Raw genomic sequence first — 24,642 nt, 5'->3', positions numbered from 1 at the left:
TGGAAGCAATGAATACGATCTTGGACAGACTTCAGGAGATATCAGAGAACAGAAGGGCATGGGGTGCTATGGTCCACAAGATCATGAAGAGTCAGATACAACTGAACAAAAACAACAGCAAATGTTTATTGACTGACTCATTGAAGAAATATTGCCTATATTGAAGGACTTGGATTGAGTTTTCCCCAAATTCAAGGGACATGTCTTCCCAACAGACTTGAGTCTTCCTCAAGAGGCAGTCTTATAGGATCACAGTATAAGTAACTGAAAGGGATTTTAAAGGTCATCTAGTCCATCTCCTCATTTCACGATCAACCAGTCACAGGCATTTGTTTATTCCTGCTCTATTACAGGTGCCAGAGATACAAAAAAAAAATGTTTTTTTTGACAATCCCTGCTCTCAAGCGGCTTACATTTTATCAGGAATTCTATGAAGAAACCAGAACCCAAAGAATTTTAAGTAACTTGTGGAAGTAAAAGGTTGTAATTAAGTTACAAAAGGAAGAATCCCCTCCCCATCACCCACTACAAGACTGGCTCATAGCTCAAATGAGACTATGGATGTACATTTTTCCAAATTTTAACAGATGATAAAAATATTAGCTATCATTATCATCATCATCCTAGGATTTAGGGATGGAAGGGGCCTTTAGAAATTATCTAATCCAACTCCTCTTCCCTTTTGTTTTTTTAATAGTGAAGAAATTGATATATTAAGTGACTTGCCCAAAGCCACTTAAGTTGTAAGCAGCAGAATTGGATTCAATTCTAGCTAAATTTATAGGATAGTGGAGAGAATGGGGAGGGAGTCCTTCAAATTGGAGTCCATCCTTTTTTTTATTATTTTCCCTCTCTTTTCACTCTTCTTGCAAAGAGTGAGTAAAAAAAGGCCAAGGTCTCCCACTGTATCCTGGGCCATCACCAGTCTTCCTGATCTATATTTCACCACTAGACCCAGAAGGTTCCCGAGGAGAAAGTGAGGCTGGTGACTTTGCACAGTCTTCCCTCACTTAAATCTAATTTACTTGCACGTCATGGCATCACCTCCCTGATGTCATGGTCCTCTTCCAGAACTAAGGACAAACAAGGACAATAACACAGAGTGAGGAAAATGTTAGCTCAGCAGCCACCTAAAAAGCGGGAAGAGAATCAGATTCTCAGTGTTGGAAGGGACTTCAGATGGCTTTTAATGCCATCCATTCCTGAAAGATGAGCCCTTCTACCCTACTGTTGGTCACAATCGGTCATTCGGCCCTTGCTTTGAGACCCTCCTGGAGGGTCCCTAGGCAGTCCATTCCACTTTGGGGCTCCTCTAATTATTGTTGTAGTCCATGCAATTTCCACTTATTGCTCCTAATTCTTGCCCTCTAGGGCCAAATAGGACAAACATCCTCAGGTTTTTAAAGTCTTCCATAACCTGGTCCCTCCCTACCTTTGCAGTCTGCTTTGTTCTTACACCCTAATTCCATGTAGTCTGCAATCCAGGGACGCTGACCTCCTTGCTCTTCCTCGAACAAGACACTCCACCTTCCAACTCCAGGCATTTTCACCGATTGTCCTCCATGCTAGTAACTTTCTCTCCTCACCTCCGCCTCCTAACTTCTCAAGCTTCCCAGCTAAAATTCCACCTTCTGAGGGAAGCCTTTGCTGATCCCCTTTGATTCTAGTGCCTTCCCTCTGTTGCTATCCCCAATTTCTCCTGTATCTGGCTTGTCTGTGCCTAGGTTTTAGCATGTTGTGTTCCCCCACTAGACCGTGAACTCCTCAAGAACACGGACTGTCTTTTTTACCTTTATCCCCAGTGCTTAGCACAGTGACACATAGTGGCGCTTAATAAATGTTTGTTGACTAACTCCTTGAAAACAGTTTTCGGGCAGCCACGAACCCTAGGGTTGCGTGGAGCTAGTGAAAGGGACAGATGGCTGCAAATGCAAATAAGAGCAGGTCACTGCGGGTACTTGGAAAACACTCGGGAGGGTTGCTTGCTGAATGGCACTTTTCGAAACTTTGTATCCCTCCCAGCCCACATCGCAGAGCTCAACGCACCGCAGGGGCTTAAGAAATGCTGGCTGCGCTAAACCAAACACGTTAGAAGACTCCCGACCGCGGCGGCGGAAGGGACCCGCTGGGACCTTTCTGGGTGGCGGCAGGGGCAGACCCCTAGGTGTCGCTAATGAAAACGGAGGTGGCGGGGCAGCACGCGAGAGTCCCGAGAGCCCGGGGAGGCGGAAAAACTACGAGACCCGGCATGCCCTTCGAGCGCAACCCGCTTCCTCCTCCCCTCCGCCCATACCCCTCAGCGGGCGCCGAAGCCCATTGGCCGCGGCCTGGAGAGGGTCGCTCCCTCCCACTAGCAGGTTAGTGGGCGCCCCAGGCAGACGTTGACCGGGGCGGGGGGCCTCCGCCATTCTGCAAGCGGCCGCCCGCCGTCGGCGTAGCGTAGGCGCCGGCGGGGAAGCGCAGGGCGGGGGCGCAGACGGCGTGGCGCAGGCGCGCTGCGCGGCTTCGCCCGGGTCCCCAGACAGCTGGCGGAGATAAACAGAGGAGGAGGGAAGGGAAGGGAAGGAGACGAGGAGAGGGAGGGGAGTGCGTGTGTGTGAGGGGGTGAGGGCGGGCGGGCTCGCGTGTGTGCGCGCGCGTGTGTGCGTGTGTGTGTGTAAGGGAGACGGACGGTGGGAGTGGGTGCTGGGCCGGGGGCCCGCAGCCCCAGCCGGGCTGGCCGCGGGGAGCATGGGAAGGGCTTAACGCGGCGGACCGGCCGAGCGAGCGAGCGAGCGACGGGCGGGCGGGCGGACGGACAGACGGACGGACTGACGGGACGACGGGCTGCCCGCTGCCGCCGGACGGGGCCGGCCGGCCGCTGCCCCCCGCCGCGCCGACATGGGCTCCTGAAGTTGCACCGGCCGCTCGCTGCTCTGCTGCCGGACGAGGCCTGACAGGTAAGCCCGGGCCGCTCCCCCGGCCCCGGCCCGGGCTGGACGGAGGCCTGGGGGTGAGGCTGGGAAGAGGAAACGTCCCCCCCCCCGCCACCGGACACCCCCCGGAGTCCGAGCTGAGGGCGAGGGCGGGGGGACTTGGGGGAGCGGAGAGAGAGCCTGGTAAACAGAGGGAGAACTTTGGGGGAGCCGAGGGGGACCTTAGCAACTAGAAGGGAAGAGTAGAGGGGAGACTTTGGGGGAGCAGAGGAGGACCCTGGCATCTGGAGGGGGGACTTTGGGGAGCAGAGAGAGAGCCTTGTAACCAGAGGGAGAACTTGGGGGGATCTGAGGGGGACCGTGGCAACAAGAAGGGGAGACTTTGGGGAGTAGAGGGGAGGCTTCGGGGGGAACAGAGGGAACCCTGGCAACCAGGGAGGGACCTTGGGGAGTAGAGAGAGAACCTGATAACCAGAGGGAGAACTTTGAGGGAGAAAGGAGGACCTTAGCAACTAGAAGGGGAGACTTTGGAGAGTAGAGGTGAGACATTGGGGGAGCAGAGGGATTCTGGCAAAAAGAGGGAGGACTTTGGGAGAAGTGAGGGATCCTTGGGACCCAGAGTGGGAACTTGGGAGAGGACCCAGAGAAAGGACTTTGGGAGAGGAGAGGGGTCACTTGGACCCAGATGGGAACCGTGGGAAAGAAGGGGGATTTTGGGGAAAGGAAGAAATGAACTTTGTGTGTGGAAAAGGGTATGCTAGAACTGAGGAGGTAGATCCGGAGGACTGGGTAGGACTTGGCTCCACGAAGGGAGGTTTTGAAAGGAGAGCAGGCCTTACCCATGCTAGGCACCTAATAAAAGTTTATTGACCTGAGAAGGTTGACAGGGCAATATTTTTTTTAATTACTTTTTCCTTGGGTTAGCTGAACACAAACCTACAAACGACCTGGAAATTTGGGGGACCTATGGCCGTGGAGTTTTGGAGACTCCCTTTGGGAGACTGGAGAAGGAGACAGAGCTGAAAGAGTGGTGGAAGTCCCACAATCACGAGACTTTGGGCAGAGTTTTTGTTTGACATCTGATCTGGCGCAGAGCTCGGGAAGAGGGGGCAGGTGGAAATGCTGGGAGGGCTGCCACACTGACCTGACCCCTTCTGTTTCCTCTGTGTGTGTGTGTGTGTGTGTGTGTGTGTGTGTGTGTGTGTGTGTGTGTGTGCGCGCGCGCGCGCACGCGCGCTCGAGTTCAACAGAAGTTCCCCTTAGTTGTACTCCTGTGACCCTGAACTAAATTGTGTCCAGGTATGGCCCCAGACGATGCTGGCCAGCGACAAAGTCACCTTTTATGTGTGAATACATTATTCAGCCATCAGTTAAAACAATATGAGGTACAGTTACTTCACAGAGGGAGTCAGCCAATTCTAGTTCTTTTTACTGAAGCAGTCTAATGGGACCCTCTTGCCCATTCCTGTGAATGTACTTGGACATTGCTGGTCTGGCCCTTGGTCTAGCTTGCAATTTCACTTATCAGAACTACGCTTGTCTTCTAGCAACTTACAAAAACCTCTGCATGAGAGGCTTAGGGCTTGATTTGGGGAACCCATGTTTTCTCTAGAATATCTTTGTGTTTTTGACCTACTGTGCAATGATTGGGATGATATTCAACTTTGTTTAAAACAAAAAAACCAAACCAAAAAACTTTGTCAGTGTTAGGACTTTGAAATGCTTTTGCCTATTGGGAGTGGTGAATGTCTGCACCAGGTGGCATAGTCCAACAGGGTGGAACTGGAGAGATAGATTGGTCTCCCATGTATACAAGGCCTGAAATCTAGAGCAAAGGAAAACATTGGTCACTGATCCCCACCTTGATTTGTAAAACCACTATGAAAATCTCCTGGGGATCTGGACATTTAAACAGGTAGAACCCAGTAACCCTAACCAAGTCACACCTTTCTTTCCTCTTTTGTTACCTCTCTCAGCTGGCTAATCCAGTAAGTCATTAAGATGATAGGGAAGGAATCTTTGTGACTACATCAAATCCAACTTTGTTATCTCATTATCTGTGATTCTTAAAGATCACACTGTTAGAACCCATCAGGACTTTTGGAGATCATCTAGTCCCAACACATTGATTTTACAGAGGAGTGAAATTCAAGGAGGGGGGGAGTGAGTTAGGAAAGTCAAGATTGGATCCCAGGACTCCTGATTCCTGATCCAGTTGCTAGTTCCATGACAACAGGCTGCCTCTCATGTTTGAAAGAGTTCAGATTAGACCTGTAGTTTTTATATTTAATAGCTAAACTCTCTTTAATTTGCCATGGATTAACTGGTTCTTGTTGGACCTTTCTTAATGTTAAATATTATAGAAGATTTGTGAGGAAAAAGTCACCCTTTTTGGTGCTAGGCATTTTGATTCTGCGGTTCTTTCAGCGTAAGCAATTTCTTTTGACTTCTCTAGGAGCAGTAAGGTTAACTTGAGTTCATCTTGAAGCATTATACAGAGCTGAACCTATAGAAATATGAATAAGTAAATTACTGCGTTTTTACCTTCCTTTGCTGCCATCCTGTGATCTAATAGCATAGACCTGGTTTGGGGTAATCCAGAATAACAGAGCATGGTGTATATCAGCAGCATGGTGGACTTGGAGTCAGGAATCTTGGATTCAAACTGCACCTTAAGCCCTTATAGCACTTGGTGATCATGGGTGAATCATTTAGCATCTCCCAACGTCAGTTTCCTTGTCTATACAATTAGGGAGTAGGTACTTGAATTACCTACTTCCTAAGGATGTTTTGGTGAAAACACTTTTCAAATATTAAAGTATTACATAAGCTCTAGTTAGTGATAATCTTATTATTGTATTGATTATGATGACTTTTAGCATCCCTGATTTTCTAACCTTGCTCCTAAATCTGTCAGAGGACCCCAGTTTTTTATTACTAGAGGAAGCTCTTAGCAGGGCTTCAGTAAAAGTTGGACTGCTTTTGTGTAGGGCCGTTTCATACAGAGGTATCAGGGAGTCACGCTTGAGTCCCTCTGGCTGTTGAGGGTCCTTAGTAGTTTGGGTACTCACCTGCAGAAGCAAGTCCAAAGAAAAGGATTGGTGTTCAAGCTCTAAACCTTGTTTTTCCTTTTCTTCTTTCTAAACTTAAAAGTGACTCTGTTGTTGAATAGAACGTTGGAGAGCAGGAACCTCGTGCATCATCAGTAGGGCCCAGGTAGGAAGAGTCTCGACATCTGACTTTCCTCTAATGTTGACCACTTGAGTGGTTTGACCCTGTTCCTCTCGCCTTCATTCTGTGCTTTCTCCAGTCATCTCTGCTTCTTTAGGCTGTTGCTTTTGATCACTTGAGAACTCCTGATTAGAATGTGTTCTTAACTGTTGCCATCTTCTTCTCTGTCTAGAGACTTAGGGGCTACTGCTACAAGATATCCAGCTGCTGAATTTTAAAACTATTAACAGGAGATTTTGCTACTTTTGACTGAGCTGTGGGTATTTAAGGATGCCTTGAGGGATGCTAGGTAGAAAATGGCCTCTTTAAGGCAGGCAGGCAGGCTTGGTGAGAGAAGAGTACTCTATCCACTCTATGGCTTGGGGGGGGGGGAGACCACTCCTGATTTGTCCTGTGTTCTGGAGTTTCAGAGCCCATTTTGTGCTATTAGTAATAGCTGTAAACTCTACATTGGGCTTTGTGGCATTAGTGACTAATAGCTTAAAAACTTTAGGGCTGAATATAGCCCTAGAACATATCAAGTAAGTGGGAGTGTCCCACGTGTGTAGGAGGACCTATGCAAAGGAAATCCTTATCTCACGACTGTCTTGGAAGGGCAGTTGCAATGGGTTACCTCCTGGTAAGAGCAGAACTTAACAGATTGGTGGAGTTTTCTTTGAAAGGGAAGTCAGATAATCTGAGGCACGAATTCTATTTTGGGTAATACCTCTGAAACTTAAGAAAAAGTACCTGAGAGTGTGGATTACAAGGGCTCCCTGTAGAAGAGGGGCAGCTTCCTGTTGTCCCAGGCCTGAGAGCACCTCTTCTGGAGCCCTGACATGAGAGTGTTAGTGCTGAGAAGAACAACAGTGAACTGTGGTGGGAGATGTATTAGTCCCATTCTCCGTGAGCAGTGGGAGAGGGAGCCTGAGGGCAGGAATGGGCTGGATCAGGACTTGGCTGAGGTTTTTGCCTTCCTTGGCTGTTCTGTCCTTCATCTTCTGATTCCACTTAAATCCAGTTCTCTCTCTCTTTTTTTTTCTTTTGGCTGGGCATGGGGGTTAAGTGACTTGCCCAGGATCACACAGCTAGTGCATGTTATGTGTCTGAGTTCAGATTTGAACTCAGGTCTTGCCTACTCCAGGGCCAGTGCTCTATCCACTGCACCACCTAGCTGCCCCCATTAAATCCAGCTTTCTGCTAGGCTGACGGGGAATTGTTGCTTGTAGCACAGAAAAAATGCAGGCTAATCATTGAACTGCTTTTCTGATTGATGCTGAACGATTTAAGTGCCAGTGGTTCTCTCTTGCTATGGCAGGCCTGCATTTGAAACCAACCCAAGTATAAAAGAAGAGGTTTCTGTCTGGTCCCCTTGATTTTCCCAAGTCCCATTGCCATCATGACTGTTTAGAAGATGAAATTTCAACTCTAGAACTTCCCAGTCACTTCTTTCAGAAGCTTCTATGAGTGGCACCTTAACCAGGACCATTCCAAATCCCGCCACAATATGAGGCAAGATCCAAGAGCAGGCAGGCTTAAATGTGGTGAGAAAAGATAAAGTTATTAAATAAATATGCATTTCTCTCTATCATCTCCTCTTACCTCAAGGTAATTAAAGGGTGAAGGAAGTAGGGAGGATGGAGAAACTGCACTGATAATTCAACATAAAAATGCTGAGAACCTCAAGGAAAAATTCTTACAAAGAAGAAAGCAACTTAAAAATTGAATAATCACCAAGGGAAAAACTTGCCTAACTTATCATTAACTGAGATGGATTGATAGCCTTGAAGGTGATGTGAAAACTCTATAGATCCTTTGCAAATAAGGCAATCTCATGTAAAATGACATAGTCTCAAAGTGGAAGTTACCTTCCAGGTCACATAGTTTAACCTGTAACCTGAACAAGAATCATCTCTAAAATAACTCCTCCCCTCCCTGTGGTTATCTGGCCTCAGCTTGAAACAGCCCATTATGTTCCACTTTTGGAAATTTCTTCCTTATGTCAAACCCAAATCTACTAGCTTCTTCCCATTGTTTCTCCTTTTGCTACCTGAAGCCAAGCAGAACAAATCGATTTTTTCCCAAATGACAGCCATCCAGAATACTTTGTAAGACAATTCTCATGTCACCCCTGCATATTCTCTTACCTAGGCTAAACATAACCCGTTTCTTCAACCAATGCTCCTATGGCACGATTTGTAGGCTTCTCACCTCCTGGTTACCCTGTCCAGAAGGCTCCTGTTTTGTTAAAGTCATTCCCAAAATATGACCTCCAGAACACTGTACTCCAGATATGGTCTACCAGGGTGAAAGGGCTATTATTATCCGTTTTACCTTGGACACAGTGCTTGTAAATACAGCCTAAAAATGGTAAGCTTGCAGTCCACCACAGCCCCCTCATCTTTTCCTTAGTTGTCCGGCTATACCTCCCCTGTAGCTTGCCCAGAACTCCTTGGTGGAATTTGATACCTAACACATAAGGGTCAATTATCTTAGTTTTGTGCCACTGTATGTGACTAGATTACAAAATCTCAGTGCTAGAAGAGAACTTAGTGAGCATGTAGGCTACCTCCTTCATTTTGCTGATGGAGAAACTGAGGACTATAGAAGGAAGGTGACTTTAGACCAAGAAAACAAGGAGAATATTCTCTTTAGTGATCAAAGGATCAACCTCGTGTCCAGGCAGGTGGCTTTGCATTGTACTTGTCTATCACTGCTGAGAGAAAAGTTGGCCGTTGGTCACATATTTAAGTGTGTTAATTACACTTTCAAGTAGTTGTAGCCTGTCTCAAATTTCTCTAGTATAAATCCATTTCTTTGAGGTTTGTCAGCTAACACATTAGGCGAATAGCTGCTCAGAGCCTTCTCATAGAAAGTGCTTTGTGTATGTGAAAGCAGGCATTAATCTTTAATAATAAGTCAGCTTAACTGTTTATTTATTGATCTGTAATACCTGAGTTTGAGAAACTTAGAAGAAACTATTGCTTGGTAGTTTTGATATTTTCCCTCCCCAGTATGAACTCCTTAAAGAAAGATTAAATGTGAGCTGCTGTTATATAGTCTCTGGATAGAAATGTGTCTGGATTGTTTGCAGAACTTCAGGATTCATAAAGGCTTCTCTGAGATTGAACTCAAAGACTCTGCCATTACTGACTTGTTGATCTTGGGAAAGTCACTTACCCTGTCTGGGCCTCAGCTTCTTATCTCTGAAACGGAGATTAGACCAGATGATCTTTTAAGCTGATCTTTGTCTTCAGTATATCATTATATGAGTCTATAAACAAGCATTTATGAAGCACCTACTATGAATTGGGCCTTATTGCTGATGGAGGGGGCTGTGAGTGAGGGAGTTGAAGGATTCATTGAATGAGATGATTCTTTGCTTGTGAAATATATGAAAGGGAAAATGGTTCACATGTAAATAATACAAAGTAGACTTCATGTAGTTTGAGAGAAGTTCAGAGTTCTATGTGAGAACCAGGAACAAAGATAATTTCTGACAATAGTCACAGAAGGTTTCATGGAAAAAGTAGCATCTCAGTTGGGTTGGGTCTTGAAACAGGTTCAGGAAGACAACAGGAGATATCATGGAGTTTGGGAAACTCCATTCTAGGCATAGAGAATGGTGTAAGAAAAGGCAGGAAATGGAAGGGCCTGCTGGGAATGGCAGCTTCACTTAGGATCACAAACCAGCGGGGGAAAACTAGGTGGGAAGGTGGAGGCTTTGCCCTGTGGCCAGCTGCCTCAGTTCACTGTGTGTGTAGCCAGGTGCTGTTGTATCTGACTTCACGACATCTCTCCTCTTTCTCCTTCTTTCTAAGCATAAGTCACCACCCTCGTTGAGGCACTGGTCTCTCTGCTTCAAGTTTATCCCGTTTCCAATCCATCCTCCACTTGGCTGCCAGAGAGATCTTTCTAAAGCACAAGAACTCCAGTGGCTCCATGTTATTTTAAGGATTAAATAAAAAATCTTCCATTTTGCATTTAAAGTTCTTCACAGCCAGACCCCTTCCTACCTTTCCATTCTCCTTGAATTTGATTCTTCTCCGAGTATGCCCGGCCTCTTTGCCATTCCCAGCATATGACACCCCCTCTCCTGACTCCATGCCTTTGCATTGGCTGTCCCCTGTGCCTGAGGTACACCCGCTCCTCACCTCTGCCTCACAGCGTCCTTGGCTTTCTTTCAGCCTCGACTCAAATCCCACCTTCCACCAGGAAAGCAGTCCTTTCCTGGTCTTTGTTGCTGATAGGTCCTTCCTTAGATTACCTTCTATTTATGTAGCATATGTCTTACATAGTTATTTGCATGTTGTCTCCTCCGTTAGTATGTAAACTCCTTGAGGACAGATTTTTCCTGCTTCTTCCACAGCTTAGAGGTCCCCAGTAGCTTGTTAGTGTGATACCTCCGCAGCTGTTGCTCCAGAAAACTCCACAGTTACCTTATTCCTGAAACAGGGATTGAAAATCTCTCCGTTGATCTGGGTGACAGTACAGACTTTTGGCTTTTGACTTTGGCCTCACGAGCCAAAACGGTAGATGCACTTGGGCAGCGATTGGCTTCTGCTGATTGTTTGGGTTAGCATTTTCATTTGAAACTTCCACTTCAACCCGAGGAAGCTGGAAGGCCTGGAGCGTCCAAGAGGCTTTTTGTTCCTTCCATTCGTGTTTGTGTTTGCAGGTGGAGGAGAGAGTGACACTAGATATGTTAGTGGCTTTTTTATCACCATTGCACAGTGCCTAGCACATGGTGAGGGCGTAATAAGTGCATGTTGATTAATTCATGAGAATGGAATCATAGACTCTTGAGACCAGGGAAAGGACCTTAAGAGAGCAGCTAGGGAGCAGCTAGGTGGTACAGTGGATAGAGCACCGGCCCTGAAATCAGGAGGACCTGAGTTTAAATCCGGCCTCAAACCAAACACTTGACACTTACTAGCTGTGTGACCCTGAGCAAGTCACTTAACCCCAATTGCCTATTTAAAAAAAAAGAGAGAGAACAGCTAGTTCAGTTCCTGAGACCTGATGGGAAGGAGAGTGACTAGCTCGAGGTCATTTCTCTAGCGGCAGGAAGATGAAAATGATCAGGCTCCCATCCTTGTGCTCTTCCTCCTACACCTCAGAGATCCCATTGGCTGACAGACTGCACCTAGTGTCCTGTCTGAATGTTCAGACAAGGCTCTCCCTGCCCTTTCATGGGTTTACCAGGGCATTTAATGTAGGACTGAGTGAGAACTACATGGCACATGGAGAGGTAAATGTTTCCTATGTGCCTTGGACTGGATAAATCTAGATTGTAGGTACAAAATTCATACCAAGTTTGTGTTCATTGCTAAAGCATCCATCGGGGGTCCTGCTGCCCAAATACTGCTGAGATTTTTACACACACACACACACACACACACACACACACACACACACACACTTACACTTACTTTCTATCCCACCCTCCCTTCCTCCCTCTTTCTCCCTCTCTCTCTCTATCCACTTAGCTCACAAGAACTAGTAGGCCAGTAGGACCTGTCTACCTGCTCACTGCCCTTGTTGGGTCATGACTGTCCCCTGGCATTATGCAGGCCATCTTGGGTCAGCTCTGTAATTTAATTGTGAAAAATGCATGTAGCGTTCACATAGACACATGGATTTCTGATTATGTGGCCCATACTTGTTGGGGGGGAATCTGGATATTCCTGTCCTCTGAGGAAGAAGAGCTAGGCAGACCTTTCTTTAGGCATGCACTTGCTGATGCTGAGGAGTAGGACGGAAGCATGTAACGTGGCCCTCTGGAGTCTTAGAACCAGCCTAAGGAATTTAGCAGTGGAAGAGGTAGTTTCTGTTCTAGCCATCATGCTGATTTGACTGGGGGTAGAGAAGCTTGGAGAGCATGAGCATTATGCTAAGCACTAGATACTGAAAACTGCTCACACCCCATCACCCTAGAAAGACCAACCCCAGACTAGAACTAGAGTTAGAAATTCAACTTTAGTAGCTTAAAACTGCACTAAGACCTTTGGAACAGTCTGTAAATTATATTCCTGGTGAAATACGCATAGCCCATTTAGCATTTCTTCCCTTTTCTAGTAGAATTAATTAGTCATTGCTTTCCACCCCCATTCCTGAGGTTCTTCAGTAAACCTGGAATGGGAGTCATCCGGTGTATGAGGAACAAGGCTCTACTTAAACAATGGGTCATTAGCTAGTTTGCTGTTTAAGGGATGGAGACCCCTTACCTCTGACACCCACACTCATGAACGCACCCCACACACCCACATCCACACACTTCTCCCCCTGGCCAATATTTGATGATGATTTTTTTCTTTTCAGGTAATTACATGTGTGCCCCCTGGTCCTGGGCTTGGCTGGAATGCTTGGGGGTACAGAAGATCCTTCTAGAGGCTCCCTTTTCCTACCCCATTTTGAGAAGATGGCAAAAGTCAACATAACTAGAGACCTCATTCGTAGGCAGATAAAGGTAAGCAGCTCAGGATCACTAGGTTTCAGAGTCTGGGGGACTGTGTCCAGCCCCTTACCCCGTAGGGCCATAAATGTTGGAGTTGAAAGGAATGTCAGAATATGGAATGTTAGAGATAGACGGCCCTTAGCATCTCTTTAACAGATGAGGAAACTGAGGACTGGAGTAGTGACTCCACGTTCCTGCAGTGAGTTGGTAGCAAAGCCAAAGTTCAAACCCAAGCCCCCAGGTTCGTAGGTCTGTGCCATATCCTCTCCCCTTCCCTCACAGGTTTGGATTTATGGAGCCCTTCATCACGTAGCTGCTTGTGACGTTGCTGCTAAATAAAGAGACCAGCCAGGTTGGTGAGCTGGGGTCTCTGGGAATCACAGTGTGAGAATAAGCAGTGCTGAAATGCAGTAGACAACATAACTGCCTCCCCAGGTTATCAGGTCCCACTTCAGCCTCAGGAGGATGGATCTTGATTGGACAGATCTGTTCTCGTCAGAGCCCACCCTCTTGGAAGTACCTGAGACAGAATGGGACAGAAACTGCTATTTTAATTCCCTATGTGGCCTCTGCCAGGTCTCTTCATGTTACATCTCTGGGGCTCAGTTTCCATGTCTATAAAATTAGGGGGTTAACCAGGTCATCTTTAGCTTTAAATCGGTGACCCTAAGGGCCTTCTTCAGCCCTCTCCCAAGTTACCTCATCTGAACTTTGAGGCTTTATTTACTCCTTGTACTGGGAGAGGCAGCAGTGATATGGATCACACACTGGGGCAGAGGGGGAAGGAGCCTGGGGTCCACAGCTCCACTGATTAGCTGTTACTTCATTTCTCTGGACTGAGGTTTACTCCGGTGTAAAATAGGGTCATTAATACCTATATTTAGAGGCAGTGAAGTGGCTAGATTGGAGAGTTAGGGAGACCTGAGTTCAAATGTAGCCTCAGACACTTCCTAGCTAGATGGCTCTGGGCAAATCACTTGATTTCTGTCTGCCTCAGTTTCTTCAGCTATAAAATGGAGACCATAATAGCACCTATCTCTCAGCGTTTTGAGAAAGATCAAATGAAATAATATTCATAAAGTGCTTAGCATGGTGCCTGTAGTAGGACATTAATAAATGCTTATTCCCTTTCCTTCCCTGTAATACCTCACAAGCTGGTTGAGACTCAAATGAAATAGTATATTGTAAACTTCTTTACAAACACCCTATAAATGTCAGCAATTATGACGTCCCAGATGCCCAGTGACAGCAGCATGTAGAGTGTGAGACAGCTGTACCCTGGCCTGAGAGCTGCTGGGCAGGAGCTTGGTTGGAGGCACAGGAGCCTTGGGCTGGAAGTTGCCTGCAGCTCTAGTCCTAGTCCTGCCACTAATCAGCTTTGTGACTTAGGCAGGTTACAGAGGAAGGCATAGTGGAAACACTAGTGTATTCACTGTGAGAAGAACTAGAACCAAATTCTAGGTCTAGAACTTAGCACAGTTCTCCTAACAGTGACTTCGTGGAGTCTGTTTCCTTATCTGTAAATGAAGGCAGAGGGCAGGGTGGAATGGGTGAACTAAGTCGCTGCTGGGGTCCCTTCTAAGGCTAATGCCGTGATCCTCTAACTTAGTCTAACCCATATCTGAGCAGAAATTCCCTTAAAAATGTCCATCAAGACTTCACCTGATGTTTTTGTATTTCTGTCAGTATTTATTCATGCCAGTGATGAGGGGTTCTCATCCCACTTTGGGGGCAGGCCTAATTGTTAGGAAACTTTTCTTAGTCAGAATCTTCCACCATAAGTGCTACTGCCCATTGGCCCTGGCTCTGCTCTTCGACTTGGAGCTCTGTTTAGGTGTCAGCCTGTCAGATGTTTGAGGAGAGCTGCCATAGCGCACACCCCAAATGCGCACTCACCGTGTCTCCTTCAGGGGCAGATGTCTGCGAGCTACCTTCAGCTAACCACATACTTTATGTCATGTTGTGATTCTTGGTGCCATGCTCACAACATCACTCAGCCACTCAAGGCCTTGTCTGTTTCCTCCTCTGTCAAATATTGATAATTATTGTTAAATTATGGTCTGATCGTGGGAATGAAAATGAGAAAATATTTGAAAAACTATAATGAGCTGCATATATGCAACATGGTGACATGCTTTTACCTTTCTGAGCTTTAGTTTCCTCTTCTGTCAAGTGAGGACAATACTCCATGTTCCTACCACTTGGCAGAATTATTAGAATTGTGATGTTCAAATACAAATTTAACATTTAGGGTGTGTCTTTTTTTTTTCTTTGCATGGGCCTAGTTAGTAAAAGTTGCAGAGAAGCAGATTTAGGCTGGATATAAAGAGAAACCTCTTGGAGCTGTCTAAAAAGGGCAGCCCTCAGGGAGGCAGCGAGGTTTTTGGTTGGAGGCTGGATGACTACTTGGGGGTGAGGTGGTGGATGGAGGTGCTTCCAGCCCTAAGATTCTGTGATTCCCTGGTCTGTCCTAGCCCTAGAATCTTGGTGTTGGAAGGGACCTTAGAGGCTGAAACCCAGAGAGGTTTTGAGTCATCCCCAGGTCACACAAATACTTGGCCTCCGTATATTCTTTGGTATCTTTCAAGTGTGGTTGTTTTCCTATTAGATTATAAGCTCCTCTGAGCAGAGAATCTATCTTGTCCTTCCCACAGTGCTTATTACAGTAGCCTGAAAATAGTGGGAGTTTAGTATGATAAGTGTGTTTAACCGAGATGAGCCCTGTGTCCTAAGAACTCTCAATCTCAAGTAGAAACCTTGAACTTATAGGTGAATAGGCCGCAGTGATTCTACTAGTACTTTGCTATATAGAGTCAGTTTCTGCTGTAGGACTGTATTATAACAAAGTAATTAAATGCTCAGATATGGGGCCCAGCTCCATGTCAAGTGGAGTTCTGTGCTGTTGTCAAATTAAAGTGAAGCTCTGGTGTATTTGTGTCACATACATGGCATGGATGTAGGTGGGGGGTTTAAGGGTGGGCGCATCCTAGGGAGAGTCTCTATGCCAGACAGTTTGGGGTGATAGGAATTCGTTACATCTCCTCTAGTTAATTAATCCAAGGAAGACTGTATGGAAGAGGCAAGATCTCAGGAGTGCTTTTAGTGAAGGAGATGAGAGCTTAGGATGGGGAGGATTTGCTGGGTGTACCAAGGGAATGGGACCTCCTTTTTAGGGAAAGGCTCCAAGTGGTGCCACTGGATTAAAGAGATCTTGAGCAGGCATTTTAGAGATGCCACAAGGATGTGCTGCTAGGCAGATAGTCATGCTAATAAATGTTAAGTGATATGAAGGAGTTTTGGCATCTTTAAAGACTAGACTTCAGGATTCTGAAAACCTGACTTCTCATGGTCCCAGAGGTGTGAAGTTGATGTACGTAGATAGGTATGCCCTCTCTACTCTTCTGCACCTGTCAGAAATCTTCATAGACTAGTTCAAGCCCCAGCTCTTCCTTTCCTAACATGCCAGTCCACAATGAAGTTTCTTTTTTCATTAAAAAGAAAGTGTCTTGTATGTGCTGAGCACTGTGCTTGGTGCTGAAAGAAGAAAAAAAGTATTTATGAGGCGCTTCCTATGTGCAAAGCACCGTACTTAAGAGCTGGGGAGACCAACAGAAGGGTGAGCCAGCCCCTGCTCAATAGCACATACAGAAAGTTTCAGCTGCATGTCAGATGGAAAGGATGCAGTGGCAAAGCCGGTGGGAAGACCTCTTTAATGGCGTTTCCACTGATACACTGTAACTATGAGACACGGAAAAGGATTTTTGATGGAGAAAGTGTTCTTTTCTGGGTCTTCAGCAGTTGTGGCTGCCCCCCAGCCCCACTCGCTAGGCAGTTGCCAGGCTTCATCACCCCATGGCCCAGCTTCCCAGGATGACAGGTCTGGGGATTGGCTGGAAGCAGGACGATGGGACGTGTGGTCTGGGGATTACTCTTCCCAGGGTTCTGGGGTGATGCAAGGTGAAAAATGATGACATCATTGCTGTCATGGATCCTCAGGTCCTGCAGGGGAGTAAGATATCTACACAGGTAGCTGTACCACAGATGAGAGAGCATTTAAGTGCATAAGAAATGAGAGGCATTGGAAGAGAAGAGGAACCAGTGCTGGGGGAAGGAAGCAGCTACAGGAGAGCACCTGACAACCATGTAAACAGAACAGTGAATCCAAACTGGCCCAGCACAGCCCCACACAATGAAGAGAGTGAGCCTCCTTCCCTTCCGGGCAGAATGGGGAGGGGGATGCGGTGGGCATGAGAGTTTTAGTTGGTGTCAGATGCGGTGCAGGTGATGTCTGCTTTTGCTAAGCTGATTCTTTTTTATTCCCTTGGGAAAAAACCCATTGCTGTCAATTTCCAATAACCACATTTTCCTTAATAGAAACCTCCCTTGTAGTAAAGAAATTTGTTCAGTCATTTTCAGTCATATCCAGCTCTCCATGACCCCATTAGGGATTTTCTTGGCAAAGATACTGGAATGGTTTGCCATTTCCTTCTCCAGCTCATTTTACAGATGAGGAAACTGAGGCAAACAAGGTGAAGTGACTTACCCAAGGTCACACAGCTAGTAAGTGTCTGAGGCCAGATTTGCACTTAGATTTTCCTGATTCTAGGTCTGGTATTCTATCCAGTGTTCCACCTAGCTGCCCAATAAAGAAATAGTTAAGTATTAGGACCATTTGCCTGGTAATGTATGCCTTATCCCAGATATAATCCACTCTTACCCACTGAAAGGGGGAAAGCGGGATTCTTCATTAGTTCTCTGGAGTCAAGATTGCTCCTTGTAGTGATCTGATTTCTTTTTTCATCTTCATAACAAGGAATAACTTGCTAGGGGATGGGAGGAGTAAAAGATATATTTGGAAATGAACGAGTTGTAACAGGAAAAGCTATCAATAAAAATACAATTTGTAAAAAATCAAATGCAAAGAAGAGGTTATGAAAAATGGGAGGGATTATTTCTATCTAGGGGAAGAGAGAGGAATCAGGGAAGGCTTAGTGGAGGACATGGTACCTGGATCTATATCAGGCATGGGGGACAAAGACAGTGAAACTGGAGAGAAGGGACAGTTATCATGGAGTTGTAATGAGTCCATTTTGGTTAGAGTTGTATGAACTGAGGCTGGAAAGATTTGAAAGATTGTGGGGGCCTTGAATACAAAGCTAAGATGTTTGCATTTTATTGTGCCTCGGTGGAAGGCAACCGTTGAAGTTTTTGAGTATGAGAATAACTTGGTCAGAAATGTGCATTAAGGAGAATGTATAAAGGATGAATTAGAGAGGGAAGAGACTGGAGGCAGGGCTGCCAGTCAGGAGGCTATGGCAGTGGTTCTGGTGGAAGATGATGAGCCTCTGAATGAGAGTGGTATCCATCAGAGTGGAAAGGAGGAAATGGATTAGAGAGATACTGTGAAAGTAGAAGTGACAGATGTTGGTAACCAGCTGTACCTGAAAAAGAAAGAAGAGTCAAAAATGACTGTGAAGTTTATAGATTGAATGATTGGAAAGATGGCGGTATATGCGACAAAATTGTGGGAATGAGGAGGAAGAGTTGGGTTTTTAAAAAAATTAATTAATTTTTAGTTTTCAACAATCACTTCCACACACTTTTGAGTTTTAAATTTTCTCCCCCTCCCTCCTCACCTTCCTTCCCAAGATGGCATGCAATCTAATATAGGCTCTACATGTACGTTGCTATTAAATGTATTTTCGCATTAGTCATATTGTAAAGAAGAATTAGAACCAATAGGAGGAACCACAAGAAGGAAGAAACAAAACAAAAAAGAGCAAATAGCATGCTTCGATCTGCATTCAAACTCCATAATTCTTTCTCTGGATGTGGATAGCATTTTCCATCATGAGACTTTTGGAGATGTCTTAGATCCTTGCATTGCTGAGAAGAGCTAAGTCTATCAAAGTTGCACGATGTGGCTGTTACTGTGTATAATGTTCTCTTGTTCTGCTCACTTCACTCAGCATTAGTCCATACAAGTCTTTCCAGGTTTTTCTGAAATCTGCCTGCTCATCATTTCTTTCTTTCTTTTTTTTTTTTTTTTTACTTTTTGGGGAGTCAGTTGGGGTTAAATGACTTGCCCAGGGTCACACAGCTAGTAAACGTCAAGTGTCTGAGACCGGATTTGAACTCAGGTCCTCCTGACTCCAAGGCTGGAGCCTAATCCACTCTGCCACCTAGCTGACCCCATTATTTCTTATAGCGCGATAGTATTCCGTTGCGTTCATATACCACAGCTTGTTCAGTCATTCCCCAATTGATGGGCATCCCCTCAATTTCCAATTCTTTGCCACCACAGAAAGAGTTGTTGTAAATATTTTTGTACATGTGGGTAAGAATTGGGTTTTGAATGTACGTGTTATTTTGGTTACATTGAGTCTCTTCTCCAAATACCTGTAGAACTTATAGTCAGTACCTGGTTCTCACTCTTACCAGTTGTGTGACCGTGAATAATTCACATAGCCTCTTTTGGGCCTCGGTTTCCTAATGTGTAAAATGGGGTTATGCAACTTACCCCAGAGGTGCTATAGCAACATGAGGAGGTTTTTGGTTTTGTTTTTATAATCACTTGATTGTATATTACCTAACGTTTTAGTAATAATACCTGGCATGTTTTCTTTTCTTTTTTTTAAAGAGTTTTTTATTGATGCCTTTTGTTGTATCATGTTGTTTCCAACTATATCCATTCTCTGACCCAACAGACCATCCTTGGTAACACAGCATAGAAAGAGGGAAAAAAGTACACCAGCAGGCTAGGCAACACTTATGCTTAGTCAGACGGGCGGATGCTGAAGCAGCATTCCATACCTGTAGTTCGCCACCTCTGCAAAGAAAAGAGGGAAATACCTGCAATTTTTAAAGCTACTCCAAGCCATTTTAAGAGTTTTTTTCTATCTGTTACTACTTGGAACCTAATAATAGCTCTCTTCCCCAATAGATTGTGAGCTCCTTAGGGGCAGTCCATTGTCTTCTTTTGTATTTCCTGTACTGCTTAACACACTGCTGTGTATTTAATAGATGCTCCAGGAAAGACTCATTAAACTGAATTGATAAAACATTAGGTTTGTTTCCATTTTCTAGGAGCGGGGTGCATTGAGCTTCGAGCGGCATTACCACGTCACAGACCCATTCATCCGGCGCCTGGGCCTAGAAGCTGAGTTGCAGGTAAAAGTTGAAACCAGTAACCTAGTTGCCAGGTGGTCTACTCTTAGGGAATAAGAGGGAGGCCACTGTGGATTACTTTTCAAAACTGGGCTCATTTTCCACTAATGTCAGTTACGCTTCTACCTCACTTCCCCAGCCTCCCTCAAATTGAACTAAAAAGGTAAAGCTGCTACAAAATCCAAATGATTGCAGAAGAAAAATAGAAATTGTTTCTGCATTTTCTGTGTTCCACATTCTTTTCTATTACTTGAATGAAGGACTGTTGACCATACAGCTTTTCTCTACCTAATCCTGGGTTTGGCTGTTTTATGGCTTTACGTGGGTCTGCATCTTTAGAGTCTCAGATCATTCAAGTTGAAGAGGAGCTAAGAATACAGGATGTCAGAGTTGGGAGGCACCTCAGAGGACATTCAGTCCAATTCTTTAATTTCACAGAGATTTTATATATTTGATCCTAGAGGAGCCCTGGAATTTAGTGAATTGGGGGTGGGGGGTAGGGTGACACGATCAGACTTGTGTTTCAGGAAGGTCGATTCAGCGGCTCAGTGGAGGCCAGATTGGAGTGGGGAGAGACTTGAGGCGGGCAGGTTAGCATGAGGTGAGGAGGGCCTGCACAGAGTGAATAGCAGTGTCAGGAGAGAAATGGGCACATGAAGACCCAGAGGTAGAATTGACCAAAGGAGGATAAATGGATTTAGTCAGATTTACTCTTACAAGGCCACCTTGTTGAGGTAGCCTTGTTTGGTGGAAAGAGTGCTGGACAAAGGATCAGTTAACTTTTCTGACTTCAGTTTCCTCATCTGTAAAAGTGCAGTCATACACTTACTTGTTCTGTATCTCAAGGCTTGTTGTGAGGCTCAGGTGAGGTCATGGATGTGAAAATGATGGCATATTACACAGTTACAAGGTATTCTTTCAGAAGCTGGTTGTTTGACATCATTTCTGCTCAGTTAAGTTGGGGCGCAAAGGCCCTCAGAGATCTCTTCTAGATAAGAGATTGTTTAAAGAAAATTGATTTGTGCTGGACAGTGAGTAGGAGCTCATCAGTTTGTGTGATTTATTAGTCTCCCATCTGGCTCTGAGTTCATCTCCAAACAGGTAGCACATAATCCAGTTAGTAATCTAGCCTAATTTCTGCTTTCTGTGACTTTCCTGTTTGCCTTCAGATCTCTGTGTTATTCAGGGTTTGGCCAGTTTGGTATTTTGTTAGTCTGCCTACATACTACTAGAGTTTGTTCCTTTGTCCATAGGGCTATGTAGTTTTGAAAAGTTTCAAAGTTTACTTGGATTATTTTGTTTCTTAGGCATTTTCCCTTCTGTGTTTTGCCCTAAGGCCCTGAGTTTTTGAAAACTTTTGTTGCTCTGAGGTTCTTTTTTTTCTACTTCTGCACATTTCTGTCCTCTTTTTAGGAATCTGAAAGCTGTTATCATGTGGCTGCTGCCCAGATGTTTCCATCTACCTTTTTCTTCTTAATTCAGTACTTCCTCTTAGTGCAAACTGAATCAGAATCCTAGTTATTTTCTCTGTACTAGAAAACTATCCCAAGCACACTCTTTAAAACCTAGTCACTCCCTTATTATAAAACAAACAAAACTACTTCCAGCATATAGCTTAGTAGTCATTTACCCCATCACTACCAATTCCTAATCTACAGGCACACTGATGAGTTCATAGAAAGTAAGACCTGGATGGGTTGAGTCCAGTCCCCCATTTTACAGAAGAGACAACTGAGGCCCAGCAGTAGGAAAGGTTTTGCCTGTGTTCACACAGCCATTAGTGTTAACTCTTTACAGCTGGGATAGAATCCATGTTCCCAAAATGCCATTTGTTTTTTTTCACATCCTACCATGATGCTTTAAGTTGCATTAGGAAGGATTTTTTCCACCTTTCTTCCTTGATCTGGAGAACTCTTACCACATTCCTTGAATAAGATTGCCATATTTTTCCTCTTCAGTCAGACATCTGACAGGTAGGCCCCTTCCAGTTTCCTGGGCCTCTAAACTTAGGTGTATTATACTAAGTATACAAGACTTCTGCCTTTCATTTCTCTCTATCTTCTGAACATCTGTGCCTCTCTAGGAATCTGTATGCCATCTTGTTATGACCCAGTTATTCTGATTATTTCCTAACTGAAGAAATCTACCTATTTCCTTCATTTTCCTAGTATCAGGAAGACCCAGTTCAAATCTGGCCTCAAATACTCACTAGTGTGTGAACTTAGGCAAGTCATTTAACCTTTGTTTGCCTCAGTTGCCTCAAATGTAATATGGAAATAATAACAGCACCTACCTTGCAGGGTTGTTGTGAGGATCAAATGTGAGAATATTTGTGAGGTGCTTTATTTTTTAAAATTATTTTTTCCAATTACATGTGAAGATAATTTTTAACATTTGTTTTTTAAAATTTTTGAGTTCTAAATTCTCTCCCTCCCTCCTCAACCCCTTCATTGAGAAGGTTATCTATGTTCAGTCATATAAAACATTTCCTTCTTAGTCATATTGTGAAAGAAAGACCAAAAAAAATAAAGAAAGTTTTAAAATGTATGCTTTGATCTTCATTCAGACTCCATCATTTCTATGAAGGTGTATAGCATTTTCATCATAAGTCCTTAGGAATTGTCTCGGATCACTGAATAGCAGAGTCATTCACAGTTAAACATCCTTACAGTATTGCTATTACTATGTACAATGTTCTCCTGATTCTGCTCATTTCACTTTGCATCTGTTCATGTAATTCATTCTTGGTTTTTCTGAAAGCATCCTGCTCATTATTTCTTATAGCACAATAATATTCCATCACAATCATATACCACAACTTGTTCAACCATTCCCCAACTGATGGGCATCCCTTCAATTTCTAATTCTTTGCCATCACAAAAAGAGGTGCTATAAACATTTTTATACACATAGGTCCTTTTCTTTTTCCTTTTTTTTTTTTAAATCTCTTTGGGATACAGACCTGGTGGTATTGCTGGATCAAAGGGTATATATAGTTTTATGGCCCTTTGGGCATAGTTCCGAATTGCTCTCCAGAGTAGTTGGATTAGTTCACAACTCCACCAACAGTGCTTTAGTGTCCCAATTTTCCCATATCCCCTCCAACATGTATTATTTTCATTTTCTGTCATGTTGACCAATCTGACAGATGTGAGATGGCACCTCAGAGTTATTTTAATTTGCATTGCTCTAATCAGTAGTGATTTAGAGCATTTTTCGTATGATTGTAGATAGCTTTGATTTCATCTTCTGAAAACTGCCTGTTCATATCCTGTCAGCAAATGACTTTTCACTTTTCCAACTGCACTTTCCTGCCTCTCATTAGTTCCTATGCTTGGAATATCCCACACTACCATCTCTCTCCACCTGTTGAGTTCCTCCCTGTTCTTTAAAGCCTGATTTAAATCTTGCAACCACCAGGAACTTGTTCCTGATTCTCCTCCTGTAAACTCACATATCGTTTTGTATCCCTCATATAGTTATGTTACTGTATATGTATCTCATTTCCCTGCTAGACTGTGAGCTCTGTGAGGTTTGTCTTATCCAAACTGTATATGTGCCCCAGCAGGGAACACGGTGCTCTGCACACGGGGACTTAATAAATGTTTGAGTATCATCAACAAATATTTATTAAGCACATACTGTGTGAATATAAGTGAATGACTTTAGTTTACCTTCTGATCACTAAATAGCCATGCTGTTTCTTTATATGCCATCTTAATGAGCTAATCTGATTTCTAATAATAAAAATAATAGCTAGCCTTTATATAGCACTTTAAGATTTGCACAGTGCTTTACAAGTATTACCTTATTTTATCCTCACAAAAACCCTGAGAGGTAGGTGCTATTACCTCTGTTTTACAAATGAGGAAACTGAAGCAAACAGAGGTTAAGCGACTTGCCCAGGATTATATAGCTAGTATGTGTCTGAGGCTGGATTTGAACTTAGATCTTCCTGATTCCAGATCCACTGCTGTCTACTTTGTCATCTAGCTACTTTAATAACTTTTTTCCATTTGCTTTTTAGGTCTTTCTGTGTAGTTTGAGCTCTTGTTAGAAAAGAAGGTGGTGATCTTTTGAAGCTAATAATGGGTTTATTAAGAAAAACTATCCCAAATTAACCTCACTTTTTATAAGGGTACTAGATTAGTAAGAAGCATCATGACTTAATGGAAGTTATAAGCACTTGCATCATTTGGTAAAGGGATGTCCTCTCTAGATTGATAGAACAAGGAAATGCGGTAGGCAGAGATGATTTTTATAGCTTTCCCATCGTGTCTCTGAGAAATAGGTAATACCTGGTGGGCTGCTATTACTGTTGGCTGAGTCTGGAGCTGATTGAACGGTTTTTCCCAGAGGAATGGAAGGACATGGAGTACTTTCCGGGATTCTCCAGGTTTTTATCAATGACTTGGATGAAGATAGGCGTGATTATCAGATTTGTAGATAAAGCAAAATCCAAAGTAGCCGCTAATCAAAGAGGTGACGGTATGGAGATTTTAAATGGTTTTAGGAGAGTGATATGCTAAGCTCAGACCAATTTGAGATTTAACAGGAATTTACATAAAGTGCTGCGTTTTAAGGCTGTACAGGGCAGGATGGCCCTCTACTTGTCAGAACTGTTGTTGTAGGGATTCTTTTTTCAGGTGTGAGCTGGATCATGTGGCCCTAGAGCCCCTTGAGCCCCTTCTAGCTCAGAAGTTCTATGTTTGTGTTGTTGTGTTTTTATTTTGAGAAATCTTGTAGTAGTTGTTACCAGGCCAGAGAGATTTTGACCAGATTCTTTAATTGGAATCTTTTCAGTTTCCATTGATAATCTTGTGTGCTAGATTCTTCTTTCTTGAAGTTTTAAGGGAAGAACTGCATGAGAGAAGTTTTGTTTATGGTTGAGGG

The 24,642-nt window shown here is 44.2% G+C and overlaps 1 protein-coding gene across 2 annotated transcripts in view; it reads left to right on the top strand.

Moving 5' to 3' along the window:
* The first annotated feature begins 2,280 nt into the window (after positions 1-2,280).
* WDTC1 (WD and tetratricopeptide repeats 1) overlaps positions 2,281-24,642 on the top strand; it is a 62,313-nt gene continuing 39,951 nt past the window's right edge. The window contains exons 1-3 of one of the 2 annotated variants that reach the window (XM_020983242.2): positions 2,281-2,357; positions 12,447-12,594; positions 19,669-19,752. In XM_020983242.2, the coding sequence (XP_020838901.1) occupies positions 12,487-12,594; positions 19,669-19,752 (192 nt within the window). In that variant the 5' untranslated portion in view covers positions 2,281-2,357; positions 12,447-12,486. Of the gene's footprint in view, positions 2,358-2,606; positions 2,940-12,446; positions 12,595-19,668; positions 19,753-24,642 lie in introns of those variants that run through there. The other variant, XM_020983241.2, reaches the window with a different exon arrangement.

Source organism: Phascolarctos cinereus, unplaced genomic scaffold, assembly GCF_003287225.1.
Source record: "Phascolarctos cinereus isolate Bilbo 61053 unplaced genomic scaffold, phaCin_HiC Scaffold_726;HRSCAF=1367, whole genome shotgun sequence".
Lineage (NCBI taxonomy): Eukaryota > Metazoa > Chordata > Mammalia > Diprotodontia > Phascolarctidae > Phascolarctos > Phascolarctos cinereus.
This window is presented reverse-complemented; position numbering and strand designations above follow the sequence as displayed.